The sequence below is a fragment of the Crocuta crocuta genome, unplaced genomic scaffold, assembly GCF_008692635.1.
Source record: "Crocuta crocuta isolate KB4526 unplaced genomic scaffold, BGI_CrCroc_1.0 scaffold57, whole genome shotgun sequence".
In the NCBI taxonomy this organism is placed as follows: Eukaryota; Metazoa; Chordata; class Mammalia; order Carnivora; family Hyaenidae; genus Crocuta; species Crocuta crocuta.
In genome coordinates, this window is record NW_027532163.1 from 3901802 (window position 1) to 3924581 (window position 22780).

At 44.6% G+C, this 22780-nt stretch overlaps 1 protein-coding gene across 2 annotated transcripts in view; it reads left to right on the forward strand.

Annotated features, from left to right (window-relative positions):
- The window catches only part of SEL1L3 (SEL1L family member 3), a 90714-nt gene that overhangs the window by 48240 nt on the left and 19694 nt on the right, over window positions 1-22780 (forward strand). For both annotated transcript variants that reach the window (XM_077776574.1, XM_077776575.1), the window contains exons 11-16: window positions 3008-3127; window positions 4874-5014; window positions 8952-9014; window positions 11037-11213; window positions 14547-14674; window positions 16995-17078. In XM_077776574.1, the coding sequence (XP_077632700.1) occupies window positions 3008-3127; window positions 4874-5014; window positions 8952-9014; window positions 11037-11213; window positions 14547-14674; window positions 16995-17078 (713 nt within the window). The remainder of the gene's footprint in view (window positions 1-3007; window positions 3128-4873; window positions 5015-8951; window positions 9015-11036; window positions 11214-14546; window positions 14675-16994; window positions 17079-22780) is intronic.

Genomic DNA, 22780 nt, shown 5'->3' on the forward strand with positions numbered 1-22780 from the left:
TCCGACATGGTGTTAGCTGCCGCTGTAGTGACCTCAGGACCGTGGAGAAGCCACCAGCTGCCTGGGCGTGGCATACAGTTCAGGTGTGGCTCCAGGGCCACCTTTCCCCGGGTTTAGGTCCCAGGTCTGTGGTTCATTGGGTGTGAAATCCTGGGTGATTCTCTCACCCCTGTCTCTGTACAGCTTTGCACTAGTAAAATGGGTGCCCTGAGGATGTGTACTTCACACAGCTGTTACAGCTTGAATGAGTGAATCCACAGTACCTCGTGGAGCCAGCACACGGTACGTGCTCTCTAAAGCGTTTCTGACCCCACAACTCCCCCTTTCACATTCTATGATTTCCATCTTCTAACACATAAAATTCTCTTAGATAGACCATCCCCACCACGGAGGGCTGTGAGCTGCATAAAACTGCAAAACCTATAGGAGGGCTAGTGTTCTAAATTGCTCTCAGCCTTTTACATGTCAGAGCAAAGTAAGGACGTACCAAATGATGGGTTCCATTACTGAGAGCTTACCATGCACCTCACACTCTGCTAAGCGCTTTTATAAATAATCTCATGGAATCTTCACGCAACCCTATGAGATCAGTTCCCATTTTACAAGTGAGGCAACTGAGCCTCAGAGAAGCTGAAGCACTGCCCAGAGTCACACAGCAATTGAGTAGCGGACCCTCGATTTGAACCTAGCCCTTTTTGACTCTTCGTACTTTGAAAAATAATGGCTGCTAGGTTGGGTGCTTTTGATCTAGCAAGTACCATGCTAAGCTTCATTTTATGGATGCAGAGACTGAATCTCAGATAAATAAAGTTAGTGGCCCAAGGCCCACGGGTAGTTAGTGGTGAGGTAGAACTCTCCTTGGTCTGATATGAAAGATTGTGCTCTTAATGGTCCTGTCCTGCTGCAAAACTTGATTGCACTACCCAGGAGAGCTAGACCAGGGGACAATACAAAGGACAAATGTGTCCCTTCTTCAGAATTATGCACAGCTGCCCAGTTCCCTCAGAAATGTGGCCTTTGCCAAGCCCCACCCATGACACTGAATTCTCTATGTATCAGGGAAGATAAGGAGGCAGTGCACCATTTGCTTTCTCTTAAATGCATGAGCCCTTCACGGGGTGGTAAGGCCTATAGACCCCACAGCCAGCCAGCCCGAATTTGACTCCTAAGCTTGAAGAACTAAATATATGATCTTGGATAAGCTACTTCACTTCTGAGCCTCAGTTTCTACATCAGTGAAATGGAGATATCGACACAGATAGTCTTATAAGGTTGCAAAGATTCAAGAAGTTAATCTTGGGCAAAGCAATGAGAACAATGACATATTATCAGTGGTATGTCATCGATCATTGATATGTCAGTGATATATCATCACTGCCAGAGAGTGGCAGAAACATCTAGGAGTGTAAATTCCGCGGGGTAGGACCTGTGTCTCCATGTGTCATGTCTTTCGTTCAAGCCCCGTAACAAAGTTAAAGAGAAGGAAGCAAAATAAGAAAAACAACCAAAGCTCGGAACACCTGAACTCTCCAGCTGAAAATAAAATTCTAGCTGAGAATTCCATTATTTGAACAGCTCCAGCTTCAGCCCAATTCCAGATTATCACAGACGGTAGAAGTGCCTGCTCGTTGGTCATACCCTTGTCAGAGTCAACAGGATAGAGTGGATTCTAGGGCCTTCTCGCTAGAGGGTGACACTGTAGGGAGCTGGAGAGAGCCCTTTCCTTCCTTCCAGGGCCAGCTCTCCAAGGTGACCATGAATTCATGGCCTCAGTTTCTCTGCCTATGAACTGAGGACAGTGATATTTGGATCGCAGTCCTGTTGTGAGGATGAAGTGAAAAAAAGCTGTGTTAAACACTTGGCACAAAAATGGTTTCAATAAAAGGTGGTGGGTGGCCTTATTCTCATTGTTGCTCTTTCCGTGGTGGCCTCCCCAGGTTAGACATTGAGCAAGATGGGATGCCTGCTGGGTTCCCAACACAGTCCCCACTTCTCAGCAGGACCCATGGTGCCATGCGGCCATAGCAGAGAAAATGGCTGCCAGACCAGCTCAGGAATGGGGCTGCAGGCTAGAGTTTGTGAATCTAGGAACTCTTCCTCACTAACAAACAAAGGGGGTCAGAAGGGAAATCAGGCCTGGCTCCTTGTTCTCTGAGGCATCTTTCCCAAACTCATGCAAACCTTTTTTTTTTAAACCATCTGCCTGTGGCATGTGCTGGGCGTGGGAAGCCCTTCCCAGTACCCCTCATGGCATTGTTAAATCTAGTTCATTATGTATAAGGGGAGACTGTGAAACAACATCACTGGTCTCTTGATAAACAGCCAACATTTACACATCAAAATGAGTCTGATTTTCTGCAGAGGAGTCAGATACCTCGGAGGCTGTGCGCAAAATTCAAAACATTTTGTGAACTTCCCCTTTGGGTTCCTCCTTAGAGCCTCTAGCACATTCTTCCTCGCATCCTCAGAGTTAACATGCCCTCTTTTTTTCAGGGTAGATTTAATTTTTGGAAATAGCCAAAAGATATTTGAAGCTGAGCCTGCTAAATAAAAAGGGTTAGTCATGCAGGATAATAACACTTTGGGATAAAAAAAAAAAAACCAACAAGGTTATACTTAGAAAATATTGATTTACCTTTTTTGATGCTGTGTGTAATCTGGCTCTGAAATCAGTGGCATGAAAGTGGTCTTCTGAACAAGGTTGAGCAATAGAAGTGGGAGTGGAATAAATTGTGTCCTCCCAAGGCAAAGGCTTTGATAGGAACAAATAGGCCCATTTAGATACAGGAGATGTAATACATTCATTTGAAAAGAATTTGATCTTATGGCACTGTGAACACACCTTGTATTTCAATTATTCATATAGTTTTTACTTGAGCAATTGCTAGTTTAAGAATAATGTCAAGGCTTTTGCGTGCCCAAGTCATTTGGACATTTCCCTTCTCCCCCTCCTTTTTCTCTTCCTTCTTCCCGCCCTCTCTCACTCCTCTCCTTCTTTCCTTTTCAGGCGTACGTTGAGACAATTAGACTAAAGGATGATGAAACGCTCAAGGTACAAACCAAAGAGGATGGAGATGTCTTCATGTGGTTGAAACATGAGGCCACCCGAGGCAATGCAGCAGCTCAGGTAAAAATGCGGTCCTCTGTTTTGGAAATTCTAGCAGCTATACTAGACCAGGTTATGCCATAGTAACAGATTATCCCGAACCTCAGTGGCTTGAAACAACATAAGTTAGTTTCTGGCTTCCAGTACCCATGGGGTTGGCATGTACTGTGCTCTCTTGGGCCCCTGCAAACCAAGCCAATAATGGCTTTGTTGCAAGACAGCCTCCCACAGCCACTGCAGTGGGGCTCTGCACAGAAGTGGGAGAAGCCACTTCCCACATTTCGCTGGCCAATGCATCACCTGGACTCTCTTGACTTCAGGTGGGCCGGAAGTGTAGTCCTATCCGGCACCCAGAAGGAGAGCTGCAATGTTTGTGATCTGTCCTAAAGACTACTGTCAGACATTTTAGTGCATTGGATAGAAATAAAAAAGAAGCATCTTGGGGTGCAGGAGAGCTTAGATGGATATCAAGAAGAAGGGCCATGAATTCAGCTAAGAGAATATCGGAAAATCACATGCAGTATGTTAGACCAGAGGACCAACCTTGTCTCTTGAACTGGTCTTGTGTTTTTGGATGGACTTTTCAGAGGTACCAGGAAAGGCAGAAAGCTGGGAGAATGTTCTCTATCTGACTTCTTGCCTTGATTTCACTATGAAGAGAAGCCCTTGATGGGAGCCAGCTTAGGCTGATTGCACTGGTTGGGAGAAAGCCTCTTTCCCAAAGAATGGATTTATAGCTTTTGCTCTGTGCTCCTGGTGAGCACACGGTATGGGAAGAGCCTCTGGGTCTGTGAAGCAGGCAGAAACTCAGAAATGGGAAAAAGAAAGAGAACAGAAAAGAACAAATGTATCGACAAGCAAATAGTTCAATAGATCCTTTAGTGATGAATGGGCCTCTCACCCGTAAGTAGAGGTCTTCCTAGCATTTCAGGAGATACTTTGAGGGACGTTATAAGTATTTGAAGGGTGGGGGGAAGGAAGAGAAGAAGATGAGAGAAGCAGCAGAAAGAAAGACCACAAGAGGCCAGATTGGGCCGGAATGTTAACAAACATTGCTCTGGCTCCCTCGTTGGACATCTATCCTTAGTTAGCAGTCTTTCTAGTGCAGGAGGGAATTCTGGTACATAGTTCTGGAAATCCCACTGCCAGAGCCATTTCCTGGGTACTCCAGAGCTGGCATGAACTTTCCTTCCTTCATTTAGCAAATCTTTGTTGAGTGGCTTCCATGGGCTTCTACTGAGCTTTGCTGAATGGGGGCAGAGGGGATAAAGGCAGACAGAAACCATCTAGAGGTTTCTATCCCCAGAGAGCTCTCAGCCTTGAGTGTCATGGTGGTCAGTCATGTGGACAAATGCTGGGGTGGGAAGAGATAAGTGCCCTTCTGATCTGATACAGATGTGCATAGGCCTCCATGTCATTCCCTAGGCTAAGGGCCAGGCAGTACCTCCCAAAGGAAAAAGGCTTTGAGGAGAAGACACAGTCATGATTATCGACCAAGTTTCATGCAGCTCTGGCCCTGGGTGCAACAGATTCACTCACATACACATGCTTACGTGCCTTGTTTCCAGCTGGTGCTGAGGACTTGTATTTACACAAGTGCACCTTTCAGGGCTCCCAGTTGGAAGATAACATGGAAGATAACACAAGAATCTACCTAATTCTTGGTGTTCGTATGAAAACAAACTAGGTTTGTCCTGCCACCTTTTAAAGTCTTATGTTAAGCATTACACAGGAAAGTCATTCTTTTAAATTGCTACTGTCTTGAAGCAACGATTGGCCCAGATGCTGTTTTGGGGCCAGCAAGGTGTGGCCAAGAATCCTGAAGCGGCAATCGAGTGGTATGCCAAAGGTGCCCTAGAGACCGAGGACCCCGCGTTAATATATGACTATGCCATTGTGTTATTCAAGGTAAGACTCCCTCAGTTTGTGCTAAAATTATGCAATTCTTATCAGACTTCCGAGCAGTTTCCTGTAGGCGTGCTGGCAAACAAGGAATCTGTAACTGAAGAAACCTAGTTTGTGCTTCCGTCACTCTTGATGGAAAGGGATATTTGCTGAAAAAGTAGAATCAGAAACGGTGCCCTGGTCTCATTTTTAATCATTAGCCTTATGTTTGGCACCTGGATTCTCTTTGCTTTTGCAAGAACTGGAGCATTCTGGAGAAGGCACCATGTTTTATAGTTTGGAAAACGGCCATCCGCCCCCAAAGGTACTGCAAGTTCTCCACCAGGCAGAGTTGTCATTGAATTACAACCAAAGTGTGTGTTTGGGCTGGATACCAACAATCTGGTTGGTCAAAACAAAGATCTTGCTTTAAGCCAACGGGAGAATGGGGGATGGGTTGAAAGAGTATTAGTATGGGAGTCAGAGGATGGAGTTCAAGTCCCTCTGCAATCATCAGCTATGTGTTCTTGGAGTTACTTAATCTCACGGGACAACGGTAATGACCATAGATTGAATGAGATAGTATAATGAATGGGCTTTAAGAAATGTAAAATACTGTATCTCATATGAAATCTTAGTAGTTCTCACTGATTGAGCATTTATTACCTGATTTACATGTATTAATGCATTTAATCCTCACAACAATCTTGCAGAGGTAGGCACAGGGGTGCATTATGCTTGCTGGTTATATATGTGGTAACAGAGGCAGAAAAAGGTTTTTTAACTTGCCCAAGGTCACACAACTGGTACATTGTAGAGATCTGGGACTGAGCTCCAGGCACTTTGGCTTCAGAGTCTGTGTTCTTTATCCCCAAACAACACAGAGACATTAACTCACCAATCTTAGAAAAGTGCAAAGCTGTGGGCTCTGGTAAGGAAACCCTTAGATCCTATGTCATGCCCAAAGAAAGCGGCTGTCCTCAAATAGTGAGTGTTTTCAGACAAGGATGTGGATTCGTGTGGCCAGGTCTGACTTCGGAACCACAGCTGTGGCTACGCACCTTTAACAACCATGACTTTGCTACATCTCTGACCCTCCAAAGCCTTAAAACCTATTAGTCGATATGGTTTCCAAATTTAGAGTCCAGACTTTCCTTTCTCAGTTGTCAAGTCAACACAGAGACGGCTTGACTCCTAGCCATATGCCCATGCATCCATGTGTTTATTCAATAAACACCCATTCAGGGCTGACAAAATGCCAGACTCTGCTCTAGACAGAGCAGCAGATGGATGCGTGCACCATGTCCCCAACCTCGAGGGGCTCACGCACTTGTGGAGAGGACAGGCACAGAGAGGCACCCGTCTGCCAGAGTTGGGGCTGGCCACTGTCAAAGTGCAAAGAAGACAACGGCACACATCAGACATTACTTCTGCCCACCGGGAGCTCGCCGTCTACAGGGAGAGGCAAATACATAAATAAATGACTCTGGAGGGGACACACTGTCTACTTTCCCAACCTTAATGACTTTGGGCTTTCCTGCATTCTAACTAAGAATCGCTCAGTGGGATGAAGGAAGCCACTTATTAGCATAGCAAAGATTTTACCTCTGGTCCAAAGGTCACTTGAAGTGGATTCCGCGTGAAAAGACCCCATGCGGAACATGAGCTTCCCAAATGTGAACAGCGGTACTGTGCTCTGGGCTTTGTGTGGGCATTGGGGGTACTGTGTGATGACATCATGACCACGGCAGCTTGTCCGAGACAGTCCAGGCCACCCCGTCGGGCATCCACATGAGGACAGAGCTTTGACCTTTCCTGGAGCAGCAGCTGTTTTTGATTAATTCACTCAGTGGATATTATTGAGCACATACTAGGTACCAGGACTTTCCATTTCTCTCACTTAACAACTTCCAGTACTACTCAGATCTGTGTATTGTGCATAGCCCTTGCGCAAGAAGTTACCCCACTTAGGATTAAATAACAAGTATCCTGGAAAATGTGCGGCAGCTAGAAATCAGTCTCTGAGTTCTAGTCATCGATCCGACTGTAAGACTTTGGATGAGTCATCCTCTCTGGGCCCCAGTATTACTCCTTCAAAGCAAAGAAGTTGGAGAAGATAACATTTGAGTTCAACCAGGTTCTAACGTTCTGTGCTCTTGGTGTTTCTAACACTTTTCCAGAAGTCCAAAAATGTCGTCTCATTGCCCTATCCAGTTATTCTGAGTAGCTTTCTTGTTTCTTCTCTCTTCTTCTCTAATTAAATGAAGTAATGGTGCATTTCTGAAAAATATTTTCATCTTCAACTTTGCTTCAGCTCATTGGTTTTATTAAATAGGTAAGTTAAAGTCTGGTAGAAAACTTGGTGCAAATAATTTCACGTTTAGTTGGAGTCACAGCTCTATTTTGGGTCCTGAAAAAGTAGAGACAAACATATCCTGCAAGTTTTCTGGGTCCTGCAAGGAGGTTACAAATCATGATATGTTCTCAGCACAGAACTGGAATGTACAGGAGAAAATAGAGCGTGGTAGTTGTACGCTCGGACTCTGGAGCCTGCCTGCCTGGGTTCAAATCCTGCCTCCACGTCTCACTCACTGTTAGTCTGGGCAAGGGCTCGGATGGAAATGCTCGCAGCGCGTCCGCAGTCTTGTGGTGAGGATTAGGTGTGACAGCACAGTGTGGGGCACACTAACATTAACACGGGAATGTTTGCTAGTGTTGTCTTCATTTACTATAAGTGCTAAGTATTCCAACAGAGTTAAAAGCTATATTCATTGCAAAGCCTTACGCGTTATGTCACATGTGACTCCATCAACTGACTGCTGTGTCTGAGGCCAGGAAGAGTCCATAGGACACTGTGGTGTATGTGTCAATCACAGACTCTAGTTGAGTTTGGTAGCAGCGACGGTTTTCATCTGGCTCCCGTTGCCCGCCATCTTTATTGTCAGTCCTGTGTTGAGAGAGACCTCAGGGACCCCTCCAGCTTCCCCCTCAGACCTGCCACTTCCTCACATAGTCCTGCAGACACCTCAGTGTGGTCCCACAAAGTTCCTCTCTTGTAGCAAGAACCCCAAGGGGCGCCTGGGTGGCTCAGTCAGTTGAGTGTCTGACTTTGGCTCAGGTCATGTTCAGCTCAGGTTCATGAGTTCGAGCCCTGCGTAGGGCTCCGTGATGACAGCTCAGAGCCTGGAGCCTGCTTCGGATTCTGTGTGCGTGTCTCTCTCTGCCCCTCCCCTGCTCACACTCTGTCTCTTTCTCTCTCTCAAAAATAAATAAATATTTTTTTAAAAAAAAGAACCCCAAAGCCATTTCTCTCTGTGGTGGTGCTCAAACCACATCCACTGGAAACACTTGCTTTTGCCAGAGGAACCTTGTCAATTTCTGTCCGTATTTGAGGCCGTGGCTTCCAAGGGGTCCTGTCTCCTTCACGACTAGCCCTCAAGCTTGTTCTGAAACCATTGTGTTCCACCTTGGGGACTCCTAAGAGGACCTGGGAAGGCAACAAATGACAGGTCTGATAGCTTTTGACTGTCCAGTGCAGATAAAGTGCTATATCTGGTTCACAGATAAGTCCATCCCCAGAGGACCACATCCCAGATGACCAAACTCATTTAGCCCTGTTCTTCAGGGCTTCTCCCACTTCTCCCAGTGGTACCTGTGGATAGACAGGAATGTGATTCACTCCATGATAATGGGGGATTTTGTGTGGATGCTGAGCTGGGAAGGTCAGACGGTCTGCTGCCTCCGCTCCACACACATAAGCAAAATAATGGTGATGGTGGTGGTGGTGATGATGATATAATGACTCTGTATATAGAAATCTTTAAGATAAATCTTCTAATTAAGAAGGCTTGGCTTTTATTTTTTAAGTATTTTACACGGACCAGTGACATACCCGCGTGATGTTTTTGAGTGCACTCTGGGTTTATTTTCTTCGTACTCATCGCTGTTTATCATTGTTTAGGGTCAAGGAGTGAAAAAGAACAGACGGCTTGCCTTAGAGCTGATGAAGAAAGCAGCTTCCAAGGTAACACTTTTGCATATTGTCAGAGGGAAACATTTCTACCGCACACACACACACACACACACACGCTCGCAAGTCTGCCAGAGTGAATGGCCAGCCTTTGGCCCTGGTCAAAACCAGAGTAGGGAGGGAGGGTCACTGGCATTGCGGTGATTAGTCACTTTGGAGCTACAACACATACAGAAACCTGTCACAATGGGGACGGCCAGATTCAAAAGCTGAATTTACGTTCCAGTCAATAGAATTCAGGCCGATTTTGTTTGAAGGCTAAAATTATAATCACCGGCTGCCCTGATAACAAGCAAATGGTGGGAGCAGGGCTCCTTGGAATTGAATGGGTATGTATTAATGCCATTGAATTCGGAAAACCAAAAGCTTAATTCCCTTGAAGTTTAACCCTGTCACGTCCAATGCTCATTTCCTTCCTGTGCTTTAATAATGGAGACGTTTATCAAGTTTATTGCCAGGGTTAGAAATCTCTTTGCTTTTGTCACTATTTAGCCTTCAATGTTATTGTCAAGTCAGCTGGTTTCACTCTGGCACTACAAAATCATTTGTGAGGGGATGCATACACAATGCACGCACCCCCACACAAGCACACTCAAGGGTGCATGCATGCAGATTTGCAAATAAATACATTTGGAGAAACCCCTGTAATTCTACAGCCTTGACAAGGTCCTTTGGTTATTTTGGGAGTCCACTATCTAGGGGGCCTGCAGATCGGAATCCTACTCTCCATCCTCGGAGTATATGGCTTGGACTCCATTTTGTTTAACACCAACATTCAGAAGGCAGCTTTCATTCATTTGTCAAATATTTATTGAGCACCTACTCTGTGGCAAACACAAATATAAGGACTTGGGAAATAAAATTAAGATTCTTGCCCTCATGGATCTTCTCTTTTAATGAGCTTTGTTAGTTTCCTTCCCCTGGCCTTCCTGACACCTGGAGTCCAACAGAGAACCTAGCAATTATAGCCTTTTAAGATCTGTCGTAGACTGAAAAGGCTCAGACTGGGATCTTGGCATCTATTCTTAAGGGGCACTTGTCCTTCACTTGTGAAAGGGGGTGAAAGAGATTTGGTTCCCTACTGAGACTAACTTACCAAGCCTCACAGATGCAAGGGCACTGCTAGACCCTTGGATCTTTTTCCCCATGCTTCTTCGTGGTTTGGTGGGGCTGGTAGGGGAGAGGAATGAGAACACTGGGTGCCCAGATTACACACAGGTGTCTCACTGCGGGTCGGAGGCTCTATTGGAAGCCCTCACACCCCCCAGGGCTTATGAGCTCTTAACGTACAAGCCGCACGCTACCCTGTGGATACAAGTGGAAGTCTTTGCGGGAGCACCTCATCACACGCATCAGCAAACACAAGGAGGCTCCAGACTAGATTCGCGTGAAGCGCTTCCTTGGTACCAGCCCCAGGTTTAGACACAGTTTAAAACCCTCCTCTCATCTCCACCCCCCTCCCCCCCTGCCTCAGCCAGCACCAGACTCTACCTGTCAAAACTGGGCTGCTAAGTGGCCCCAAAGCACCTGTGTTTTGCCCGCTGCTTCCCTTGGAGGATCTGTTGGTGTTAAGGGCAGAGGAATCAACAGATGGGCAGGCGAGTCACCTAGAAACTGTCCCTGCCGGGGATGGGGGCATGCCTGGCTTCCTCTCGCAGGTGAGCGCTCATGAGTTTCAAGGTCACTGTTGACACCACAGGGCAGTAAGAGGCCTTTTGTAGACAAGGGCATTGCATAAGAGCCCACAGGAGCTGAGTGATGATTTGGGGGTCAGCATCACCTTTGAGCCAGGAGGTAAGGATTCCAGCAGCAGCCAGATGGAATCCACCTGGGAAGGCTTGGAGGCAGGCTCGTGTGTTCCAACACTTAGCTTTTCTTTAATGCCATCTGCCCACAAAAAGAGATAGGAAAGGTTTTGCTCAGACCCAGGCAGACAGGGTGCTTTCACAATTGATTCTCTTTAGGTTGCATTAAAAAAAAAAAAACGAATTTCTTTTTTGTTGTTCTAAAATCCAGGGGTTGCATCAGGCAGTCAATGGCTTGGGATGGTATTACCACAAATTCAAGAAAAATTATGCTAAAGCGGCAAAGTACTGGCTAAAAGCAGAAGAAATGGGGAACCCGGATGCATCGTACAATCTTGGAGTTCTGTATTTGGATGGCATTTTCCCAGGAATACCTGAAAGGAATCAAGTAAGACTTGAGACCAGCTGTGCAGCTGGCCACTGGATCATGAGGCCTTGAAGGTCTATGTGCCCTTCCTAGACGAGGCCCCGGGGGTATGCAGAGGCCAGCGAAGACCCCAACCCTGTCCTCAAGAAACTCAAGGTCCAGTTAGGAAGATAAGATAGCCAAACATCAAGGCTGGCATCTAGCCAGGTGTCAAGTGTGTGCTAATTGCTATGACCCAGACAGTCCTTAACGGGGGAAACCGTGAAGACCAAAGCAGTCAGGAAGGCCTCCTGGAGGAGGGAGGCCTGAACGAGGGAGGAAGGAGGAGATGATACGAGATGAGAATGAGTAAGAGGCAGTGCCGAGATTGATATCAGTAGAAGGAAGGAGAGCTGGTCCAGATAGGTTTACCGGAAATGAGACCAGATTTAATGATAATGAAAACAGGGGCACCTGGGTGGCTCAGTCGGTTAAGTGGCCCTCTTGACTTTGGCTCAGATCATGATCTCACAGTTTGTGAGATCGAGCCCCATATCAGGCTCTGTGGTGACAGCTGTGAGCCTGCTTGGGATTCTTTCCCCCAATCTCGCTGCTTCTCCTCTGCTCTCACTCTCTCTTTCTCCAAATAAAAAATAAACAGTTTCTTAAAAAAAATGATAGTGAAAATAACAGTGAAAGTCTTCAGTGTTTGTGAAGCGCTTTCTCTGTGACAGCACTCACAAATGCTTGACATGCATCCAGCATCCTTCCAAACACTTCACGAGCTGCTATCATACCCATTTTACAGAATGAACAATCAGTGCTCTGAGAGGTTATGTAACTTACCCAGCATCACGCACTTTAGTGGAGGCAGGGCCTGGATCCCTGCACAAAGTGGAACCCCCTCATTATTAATAACAATATTGATGATGGTAATTATAATCACTGCACCATTGTCTTCTCCAAATTTCATCAAATGCCACCCCAGGCACTCTTCCAGGCCCTGAGGTTACAGCAGCAGACAAAAACAGTCCCTGTTCTTGGGAAGCTTACATTCCAGTGGGGAGGAAAGACAAAGAAATATAAAACATGAGAACAGGTGGAGATATGGGTTATGGAGCAACAAAGCAAGAAATCAGAGAAGGCCTTTCTGATAATGGGACATTATATAGACTCCGAAAGGGGTCTGAGGAAAGAACATTCCAGAAGGAGGGAACAGCCAGGGCAAAAGGCCTAGGGGAGAGCAAGCTTAGCCGGCTCAAGGAATGACAGGAAAGCCCGAGCTGCAGGAGCAGAAAGCAGGGGGTGGGGCGTAGGGGAGAGATAAGGTCAGGGAGGCAGGGACACAGGTCATTGTAAGGACTTGGCTGCTGTGAGGAAGATAGGAAACCTCTGGACAGCTTTGGACGGCAGTGATGTGCTGTTTTAAAAGCCTCCCCTGGACCCTAGCAGAGACTAGAATTAAAGAAGACAAGAGGAAACCAGGGGTTAATGTGTTAAATCCAAGTGAGAAAAGATGGGTGACCCCAGGAGGGGTCGGAAATGTGGCTGGACTATGTATGTACTTTGAAGGTCAAGGTGACAGGGCTTGATAATGGATCGGATGTGAGGTGTGACAGGGGAGAGGAGTCAGATGATTTCGGAGTGCCTGGCTTTTTTTTTTTTTAATGTTTATTATTTATTTTTGAGACAGAGACAGAGCATGAGCAAGGCAGGAGTAGAGAGAGAAACAGAATCCGAAACAGGATTCAGGCTCTGAGCTGTCAGAACAGAGCCCTACGCGGGGCTTGAACTCATGAACCATGACTTCATGACCTGAGCCGAAGTCAGACACTCAACCGACTGAGCCAACCAGGCACACCTGCTTGGCAGGTAGAAGATGCAAGGGGCATTTAGTGGCATGGGCAGGACCAGGGCAGTGGCAGATTTGGGGAGTAGGGGACGGAAGATTATCTTTTGTGAAGCATCGTGCTAAGCCTTGAGAATACATCACATTTATTTCTTGAAACAGCCTTGGGATGCCTGGGAGGCCCACAGGTGAGTGTCTGACTTTGTCTCAGGTCATGATCTCACAGTTGGTGGGTTCAAGACTCGCGCTGGGCTCTGTGCTGACAGCTGAGAGCCTGAAGTCTGCTTCGGATACTGTGTCTCCCTCTCTGCCTCTCCCCCACTCGCTCGCTCTCTCTTTCAAAAATAAATAACCATTTGGGGCTCCTGTGTGGCTCAGTCAGTTAAGCTTCTGACTTCGGCTCAGGTCACGATCTCGGGGTCTGTGGGCTTGAACCCCACGTTGGGCTCTGTGCTGACAGCTCAGAGCCTGGAACCTGCTTCAGATTCTGCATCTCCCTCTCTCCTTGCCCCTCCCTCTCTGTCTCAAAAATAAATAAAACAAACACAAAAATAAATAAATAAAATTAAATTTAAAAAATTTTTTAAATGTTTATTTATTTATTAACGTTTATTTTTGAGACAGAGAGAGACAGAGCACGAGTGGGGGAGGGGCAAGGAGAGAGGGAGACGCAGAATCTGAAGCAGGCTCCAGGCTCTGAGCTATCAGCACAGAGCCCAGTGCAGGGCTCAAACCCATGAACTGTTAGATCATGACCTGAGCCGAAGTCAGACGCTTAACCGACTGAGCCACCCAGGTCCCCCCCCCCCTCAAATTTTTTTTTTAAAATCCTTAAAATAGCCTTTCCTGCTTGGTACTATCAGAAGCCACATTTTTCAGGAGAAGGAACTGAGTTACACCGTCAGTTGGAGAGATTAACTAACACGCCCGCAGGCACACGGCTAGTAAGGAACAGAACTGGGATTTACACCCAAGCCTGTCTGATGAACGACAGCTAACTGCCCTGGAAAAATAATAGTACCCAGTGGAACATACACCCTTCTAAGTGTTTGTCTTCGGCATTGCCGATGTCTGCTAACCCACCCGCATATCTGCAAGTGTGGATTTTTTATTGTCAGGTTCTAATTCTCACCTTCCTACTGGAAATGCAGTTTTTGCACGGGGGTTTGAAGGAAGGTATTAAGCAAGGTTAGGAAAGCAAATGCCTGAATTTTCACCTGGTGTAACTTCTGCTACATCCTCCGGTCTAGCGTGCAGGGGTTATCTGATTTGTAGCCATTTGCTGTCATGTTTACTGGGTAAACTTAACAGACTAGCTTACTGTTAAAGTAATCGCATCCAGAGGCCAGCTTCTGTGATTGGCTGTCTTCCTGAAGCTTGGCTTGGTCTTCCTAAAGATATCAGAAGTTATAAGCCGATGAAGATATCAGGCTCTAAGTGTCTGTCCCACCATGTTGGCTCTGGTAAAACCAGCCCAGCTGGAAGAACACCTCACGAATGAGATGACTTTGCTTCTCTCTCTACAGACGTTAGCCGGCGAGTATTTCCATAAGGCTGCACAAGGCGGACACATCGAAGGAACCTTGTGGTGTTCTCTCTATTATATCACGGGCAACCTGGAGACCTTCCCTAGAGATCCCGAAAAGGCTGTTGTGTAAGCGTCTGTCAGATGTTGTGTGCGAAGGGAAGGCCGTGTACTTTATTCATTTGCGTGCCTGACAGTCGAGTTCCATTTCCTTCTCTTTGCCTTGCAATTTTTAATTTAATTTTTATTTGTATCCATTATACACGCCCATAGTTTAAAGAGCCGCATAACTTGACAAGGCAAAACTAAATTTTAAATCAAACTAAAAAAAAAATTATAATTTGACAAGGGAAAACAGGAAACCTGCTACCCCACCTAGACTATTTCCTGCTCTCAAGAATAAGTCATTTTCAATCTTTTAATTTTTTCTTTATGATTTGCCTCTGTCTTTAAATGACATGTTTACACCACTGTTCCTTGTTATTTTCATTATAGGCTTTGTCTAATGATGTCTCACTTTGGCAGATAGAGATACAGTTCTTTCTCATTCTGCTACCAACTGCTATCGCACACATCCACACTTCTCTCCCTGCCCCATTTTCCCAATAGGTATATCATTATTTTGGTTAGATTAGTATCACGGTTGCCATTATGACGACGATGTGAATGCTGTGCACAGCCGAGCCGTGTAGTGTACTAAGTACCTTTTCTTTCTTACACGGCTTTTTGTTTTCTGTGGAGTAATAATTACATTTAATTGTTCTTTAGTTGCTTAGCTTTCTGCATACTTATCATTTTTCAAGTGCTTGATCTCCACATTTTCCCACGGTCTTTGTCTAAGTCTCTCCTCTGAATGTCCAGACCCACCAGGTATCCTATTAGCTTAATCTTCTTGGGGACATGCCTCCCGGACTCTGTTCAGGACAAAGCTACCCTCTGCAGTTAACTTTGTCCTCATTGTGAGGGTTCTCTTTCCCTTCATCTCCATCTCTTTTGGGTTCTCTTTGCTGGACCCTATTTCTTCCTCTTTCTTACTCTTCTCCTACATTTTTGTAGAGCACATTTACAGTAGCTTCCTAAAGAATGGTGAACAGGAGGCACATTTTTGAGTCGCACATATCTGAAAACATTTTATAGAGGTTGGCAAACTATGGCCCATAAATACCATGTGTCCCACCATCTGTTTTGTATGGCCCCAAGAGCTAAGAATACTTTTTACATCTTAAAGCGTTGTAAAACAAACACACACACAACAATAAATGTCAACAGAGACTATAAAAACATTTACTGTCTTGCCTTTTACAGAAAAAAAGAAAACAAACTTTTCAGGCCTCTGCTTTAGACTACTCTCACACCAAAAGTCTGGCTTTTCAAAAGGTGGTTTTTCATCAGAGATTTGAGAGTAAATCACTGACCTGGAACTCAGTGGTTAAACTTGACCTAGACAGACTTGAAGCTTTATCATTGCTATTTAGGATGTTTGGTGTGAACATTCATATGTCTCATAAATTTCCTTGTTATCCTTTTGTCATTGATTTCTAGATTAATCCCACTGCAATCAAAAAACATATTCTGAATGATTTTCAATCTCTTGGAATTTGTTGAAGATTGCTTTATGACCAGCATGTGGTCAATTTTGCTACACTTGCTTTTTTTGTTGTTGTTAGAGTTTGCATGTTATATATTTTTCCAGCCTTTACTTTCAGCCTTTACTTTTCTTTTATTTTAATGTGTGTTTCTTCTAAGCAGCATATAATTGGGTTTTTGTGTGCTCTTTATTCGGTCTGACAAGTTTAGTTTTTCATTGGTGTATTTCGACCATTTACATTTAATGCAATGTATTGATATATTTGGCTTCAAATCTACCATTTTACTATTCATTTCTTATTAGTCCCATCTGTTCTTTGTGCTTTTCTCCCCTTTTCTGACCCTTCCTTTATAGTAATCAAGTATTTTTAAAAATTATTTTATTTCCCCCTTCCATTAGCTTGTTAGTTATGTACCTTCTTAATATTTTTTTAGTGGTTGCAAATCTAAAGATTACAACAAGCCAATTCATTATTAATAAAATTCCCCAGGATAAATTAGAGAACAGAAAAAAATGAGAAACTATATAATGAATCAGTAAATACATTTTAATGAAGAGAGTACTAGAACTCTTGGTGAAGATTATCTTTGTTCATACTGGTGGTTATTTTTCATTAGGTACCTTTCATGTCTTTGTTTCCTTGCATGATAACTCCTAACCATTCATAAGAAAAGGCACTGAATGCGAAGCTCTCAAAATGCATCTTGTTTTGCCTTCTTAATGTTTAGTTCTGATCTGTTGCTGTATAAAAATTTTAGCAAGAAAAATATTCCCCAAGTGAGATTTATTGAGATGATATGAAGAAAAAGCAATTATTTAATTTGCCACAGTTTGGATATTCTCTTGTTCCTTTCTTTTCAGATGGGCAAAGCACGTAGCTGAGAAAAATGGCTACTTGGGCCACGTCATTCGCAAAGGCCTCAATGCCTACCTGGAGGGCTCATGGTAAGCTGGGAACTTATGTTAGAATGAACTTTCTGAGCTCTCACCTTTCAATTTGTCCGTGTAGTCTTATGAGATGGAGGCTTAAAATACAACTGAAAATGCAATTTACAGGGAAATCACGGCCTCCCACTAATGGTATTCAGAGTATCACAGACTGATTGGCTGTTGATTGGAAAACATAGCATTTCCATGTTTAATTATACACAAAAATTAGTTCTCTGGGGGAAGCGCCCACATTCATCAAGTTGAGAGACACATGAATGTATTGACATCTCTTCCTTTCAAGCTTGTTCTTCTGGGTTTCAGAGTGGAGACAGCACAGGAGGGTCTTAGCTGAACCTCTCTCTCTCCGACAGGCCACGCAGTTCATGGGAAGAAGAGAGAGCAGTGTGTTTAGGGCTCAGGCTACATCCTTCCACTGATATTTTGCTGCATCTTCCATGGCAAAGAGCCTGGGGTTCTTGGAACTCACTCACCAGACCTCTGATGTCATAGTCAAACAGTCTCCCCCTTTTAACTTTCTTCTGATGAAGTTAGCAAGTCTCATCCTGGACCTTACGGGATGAGATGCTGCACGGGAAGACTTGCAAATGCTCCCCGTTTGCCATGCCTTCATTTTACAAATAAGGGCACACCTTTCCAAATGGCACACTCACCTGATTCCATCATTTTGTTCTCTTCTGCCAGTCCTACCATTCTGTCTTACTTTCCCATTGGGCCATATTTTCTTGGTTGGTTTATTGCCTAAATGATCTGCGTATTTCAGTAGTAACTAACAAGGACATGCAAATCAGCACATATCCCATAAGCCTATGGGCCCAAAGACATTAGACTATACCTATTGTAGGTCACACTCTGAGCTGAACCTTAATTAAAAATTAAAATATAAGTCCAAAAGAGCATGGTTTTCTCCTTTGGTCTGTGGGTGCCTGCATAATCAGCAGATAGCATTTGGTGAGTGAGAATCTTAAAGAAAGCAGGGCAAGTGAATCCAATGAAAACAGCACCGAAAGAAATGCTTGTTATTATCATCCCGTGAAAGCTTATTATCTATAACCTCACGCTACATAATCAGAAAAAAAAAATTAATGAAAGTATTATTTTGCCATTGATACAGCTTACAATTTTTCTGGTGTTTTATCTTGTCTCCCAAGTGAGTTTCAGTTCATAAAACTCCCAAATTTGACTTTAATTTATTCTCTACTTCTCACCCTCCAAACTTCCCACCCCCACAAGCTTCTTTGGGGAAAAAGAGCATTCATATACCAAACTGTGTATGCGAGGGGTTTTCCCACAGAGATAGCACATCTGTAAACTCCCCCACACCGACACACACACACACACACACACACACACACAAATGCGCGCGACTGCCAAGATGTTTGACACTGTTTTTCCCATAAAGAGAGTGCCTATTAATAGCTGACATTACTTGCCTGCTTTTGAATTTAACATCAGAAAGCGTTTCAGGTAGCACATTTAAAAATTTGCTGTGAAGGTCAAGATGAATTAATTTTTGTGACCTGTTGTTCTCCTTACAATATTCAGCCGCCACATGAGATTGATTTCTTTTCTTTCTTTCCTTTTTTTTTTTTTTTTTTTTTTTTTTTTTTCTGNGGTAGCGGGGAGGGGGAAGTGTATTCTACACTGTGAGTTTGGGTTGAGTTCAGCGGACTTTACGGACTAGACTTACATGCAGGGCGCCTCATCTTGTCCGAAGCTGCAAGGTAGCGGAAGTTTGCTGCCTGGTTTCTTCCCCATGCTGAACTATCTGCAGTTTCTCACATGGCCTATATTCTGTCTGACCTCTGGATCTTTGAACGTGCTGTTTCCTCTGCCCGGAAGTCCTACCTAACTCCTTACCCCCTTGGGGCTTGCGATTGCTCTTGCTGATGGCCCTGTGACTCACCCCAGGGCCCAGCACCTAGTGGTACCTGGGAAGTTCTCAAAAACAAATGAATGCATGAACTAAGGGAAATAGAACAACCGTAACTCAGGGCACATGGGCAGCTTATAAAGAGCGTGAAGGTATTCTGAGGAAGAAAAATGCCATCTGGTTTGTGGGACTGAGGTCAGCCTTCATGAGAGAGGTAGCAGATGATATGGCCTTGAGGGGTGGGTGGAATTTCCACTTAGCCATGCAGGGAATGGCATTTCTGGTGAAGGGAATGCCAGGAACAAAATCACAGAGATAGGAAAATTCTGGATGAGTCTAGAAAATTTTAAGCCACCAGTTTGTCTTCAGGTAAGATTAGTAAAAGAGAGTGATATATAACAAAACCAAAACAGTGCTGCTCTAGGGAACTTTAAATGGTGGGTCATACACTTTTTACCTGATTTGTGAAGAGTGGGGAGCTATTGACAGTTTTGGGAGAGAGTAGTGACATGACAGAGCTGGGTTCTGAGATGTTTCACCAGACAACTGTGTTTGATGGTAAAGAGAAGGGAGATTCTGAAGGCACATGCTAATTCAGAATCCAGGGGAAAGGGGCTGAGCATTTGAGCTGGAGATGCAACACAAGCCACTTCAGTTGTTTTTCTCTTCTTCTGTTGTATGATAGTTAATAGTTGATACGTATGAAGTAATATGTGATATATATGTAGGTTCTCAAGGGTAATGATAAAATGAACACCTATAACCCTACCTAAGAAAATGAACAGTTGAAGCCTGCATTTCCCTCCCACATTAAATCCATCCCCGCCCCCTCTACCCAGAAGTACCCATCATCCTGAGCCTTATTGTTTTTTGTTTTCTGTGTGTGTGTGTGTGTGTGTGTGTTTAACATTTATTCATTTTTGAGAGACAGAGTACAAGTGGGAGAGGGGCAGAGAGAGAGGCAGACACAGAATCAGAAGGAGGCTCCAGGCTCTGAGCCTAGCAGGCTCCAGCACAGAGCCCATTGTGGGGTTCGAACTCACAAATCGTGAGATCGTGACCTGAGCCAAAATGAAGAGCCGGACACTTAACCAACTCGGCCACCCAGGCGGTCCCCGTTTTTTATTTTAACACACATTTGCATTTCCCTGTTTTGTTGTTTTTAAGAACAATGTGGCCATGAACATTTTTTATGTGTGTTGTGGCATACATCAGAAAAGTTTCTCTACAACATAAATTTAGGGGTGGGGTCATATGGGAGGCATATATTCACCTTTATGAGATGATGCTGTTTTCCCAAAAGATCTTACCAGTTTGCTCTGCTGCCAACCATGTATATATTTTTGCTTCTCCATATCCTTACCAATCTTGATGCCGATGCTAAGTATTATCAAAGATAAGTCTCAATCTGGATTTGAAACCTTTTTTCTATCAACAGGAAGGGACATCTAGTATCCCTGTTACAACGGGAAAATCTTTGTCGAAATATGTTTGAGGCCGAGCGCTTGTATCTCGTCCCACTCTCCAAGCCTTGAAACCTGCCCTGGGGTTAAACAGGAAATATATGAACGTTGGCCTTCCCACACCACAATGTGGCTTTTTTGGTAGCCTCTATTTGGCTGTAATGGAACTAAATCATCCATCAATGTCCCGAGTCCATCCCCCTTTTTCATTTTCTGTGAGTGAATTTATTCTGGACGTTATTTTCAAATTACATGCGTCAGTTTGATGAGCTTGTGTTTTTCTGTGTTGTTCCAAGATTTATATGGGATAGTTTAAAAGAGGAGCATGATTGAGAAAAGGGCTTTTTGCTGTATAGGCATAATACGGAAGATAATGTTGGCATGCCTGGGGCTGTCCTCGGACACCAGGAGAAGTCAGCTAAGGAGAGGCTGGCTGTCGTGTTTCATTTCTCTCCGCCTTACCCGTCTGTGTGCTTTATCTGTGAGCTAGGTGTTTTATTGTCCTCTGTCTTAAATATGCCCCAAATATTTAACCCAGGAGGTCAGCCAGATGATGGCGGGCTTAGGGCAAGACAGGTAGGCAATGCCAAGTTCCAGTTGAAAGGGACTCACCTTTCTGCAATAGACTAGGGGTCCTGAGTTCCACTGAGATCCCAGGATTTTTTTCCTACCTGCCCAGTAGGAGCTGCTTCAGGAATCGACAGGAAGAGAACACAAAGAAAATAATATTAATTGTTTGAGACGCTGCTCAGAGGTACCCAGATTCAGAGTTCACAGCAAGCAGCGAAAGGATTGATTATTAATATGTATCATTATAAAAGTTCTGTAAATGTATATGCTGAGTCAGAAGCGGGGAGATAGCAAATGTGCCCCTAAATTCACTCTTTACTATAAATCCCTCCTCTCTGCATCCACCACCNGTCCCTGTCAGAATGACTGTCTGGGGGACAATTTCACCTTAGTGCATTGGAAATAAAACTTGAAGCTCTGGCTAGCTTCCTAAACCTTGAAGAAATCCCTGCAAGGGCAGTTCAGTTCTGTGGCTTGTCTTTGGGCTCCCTGCCCCTAGCACGTGCTGCCTACATGTTTGTTCTTGACTATAAATATAGAAATATCTGTAATTAATACCTCCGGGCAATTTGTGTTGAAACACAATTAAGTAAGAACAAAGCACGGAGGCTAAATGTGGGCAGGATTTCTGCAGAGGTGTCGTTTCTCAGAAGTCTTGAGTGTTCTAACCTTCGCCTTTGGATGGTGGCGATACAGGAGCACACCAGCCTCCAGTGATCACTTTTGCAGGATGGAAGACAGGAGTGGATTTCCATTCCGTATTTCTACTGACATCAGTGTTTTTTAGACCTCTCTTTTCGATGGATTTCAGTTCTTCCTCAAAGGGAACGCTTGAGAATTCTATGAAATTTCTTCTTGGCTTACACATTTAATTGGACAGTGGAAGTTCTTTAAAACTCTCCTCTCCGTCTCCTCCCCACCACCAAAGTAGCTTTAGAAACAAGATATTGACTTTATAAACTTTATCATAGTGACTCAGTTCTTACAGGAAGCATCAGCCTCGCGCCTCCCCTGCAAATTCTAACAGTCTGCCCAACCGCTGTCGAAGAAAAGGTCATTTTATTACATTTTAATAATAATGTGAGCCGCATGCCATCCAGCTATGGCAGCAGAGGGACCCAGCCCAATATTTGACCTTGGGCCAGTGAGTCTACACCATCTCCTTCCCTAATCCCATCCCCAGGGGTGGGGGTTGGAGAACAGGCACTGACTCGCACTCAAGCGTCTCCAAAGAAACGTGAACTGGTGAGACATTGGGAATGGATCCCTGTTGCAGGATGATGGGGGCCTTGCGCTGGGCCACTTTGCAGACCCTCCATCTGGGGTCTGCTCTGAGTATTCTCATCACAAAACGTGAATTTTGCAAGCTGTGTAAGAATATGCCGAGGCATCTTCTGTGTTGTGGGCTCGTTTTCGGCTCGTGATGCAGGGGACACTGAGCCAGCCTCGTCTCTCTTTAGCATGAGTCATGGCTAATTGGTCCGCTGCCTTGGGTGTCTGGGAGGCCGAGAATTGGCTCATTCAGCAGCTACATGGCCCGTGACCTGCACTGTGCCTGATGGAAGGTCTGACCGTCCTAATTTGACCCTCAGTCACCTCTCCCTGTCCCAGGGGTTGGGCCGCCAGAAGCTGCTTTCGCAGAGTAGAAAAGACAATTTCAGAATCTGTCTCCTTTATTTCCCCAACCCTACCATAAACCAGTTTCTAGGTAGGGTTGCAATTAAGAAAGAGTTCTTATGAAAAATGAAAGCTTTAGAAGAAGAATGAAAAATAAGCTTTAGAAACAACTATAT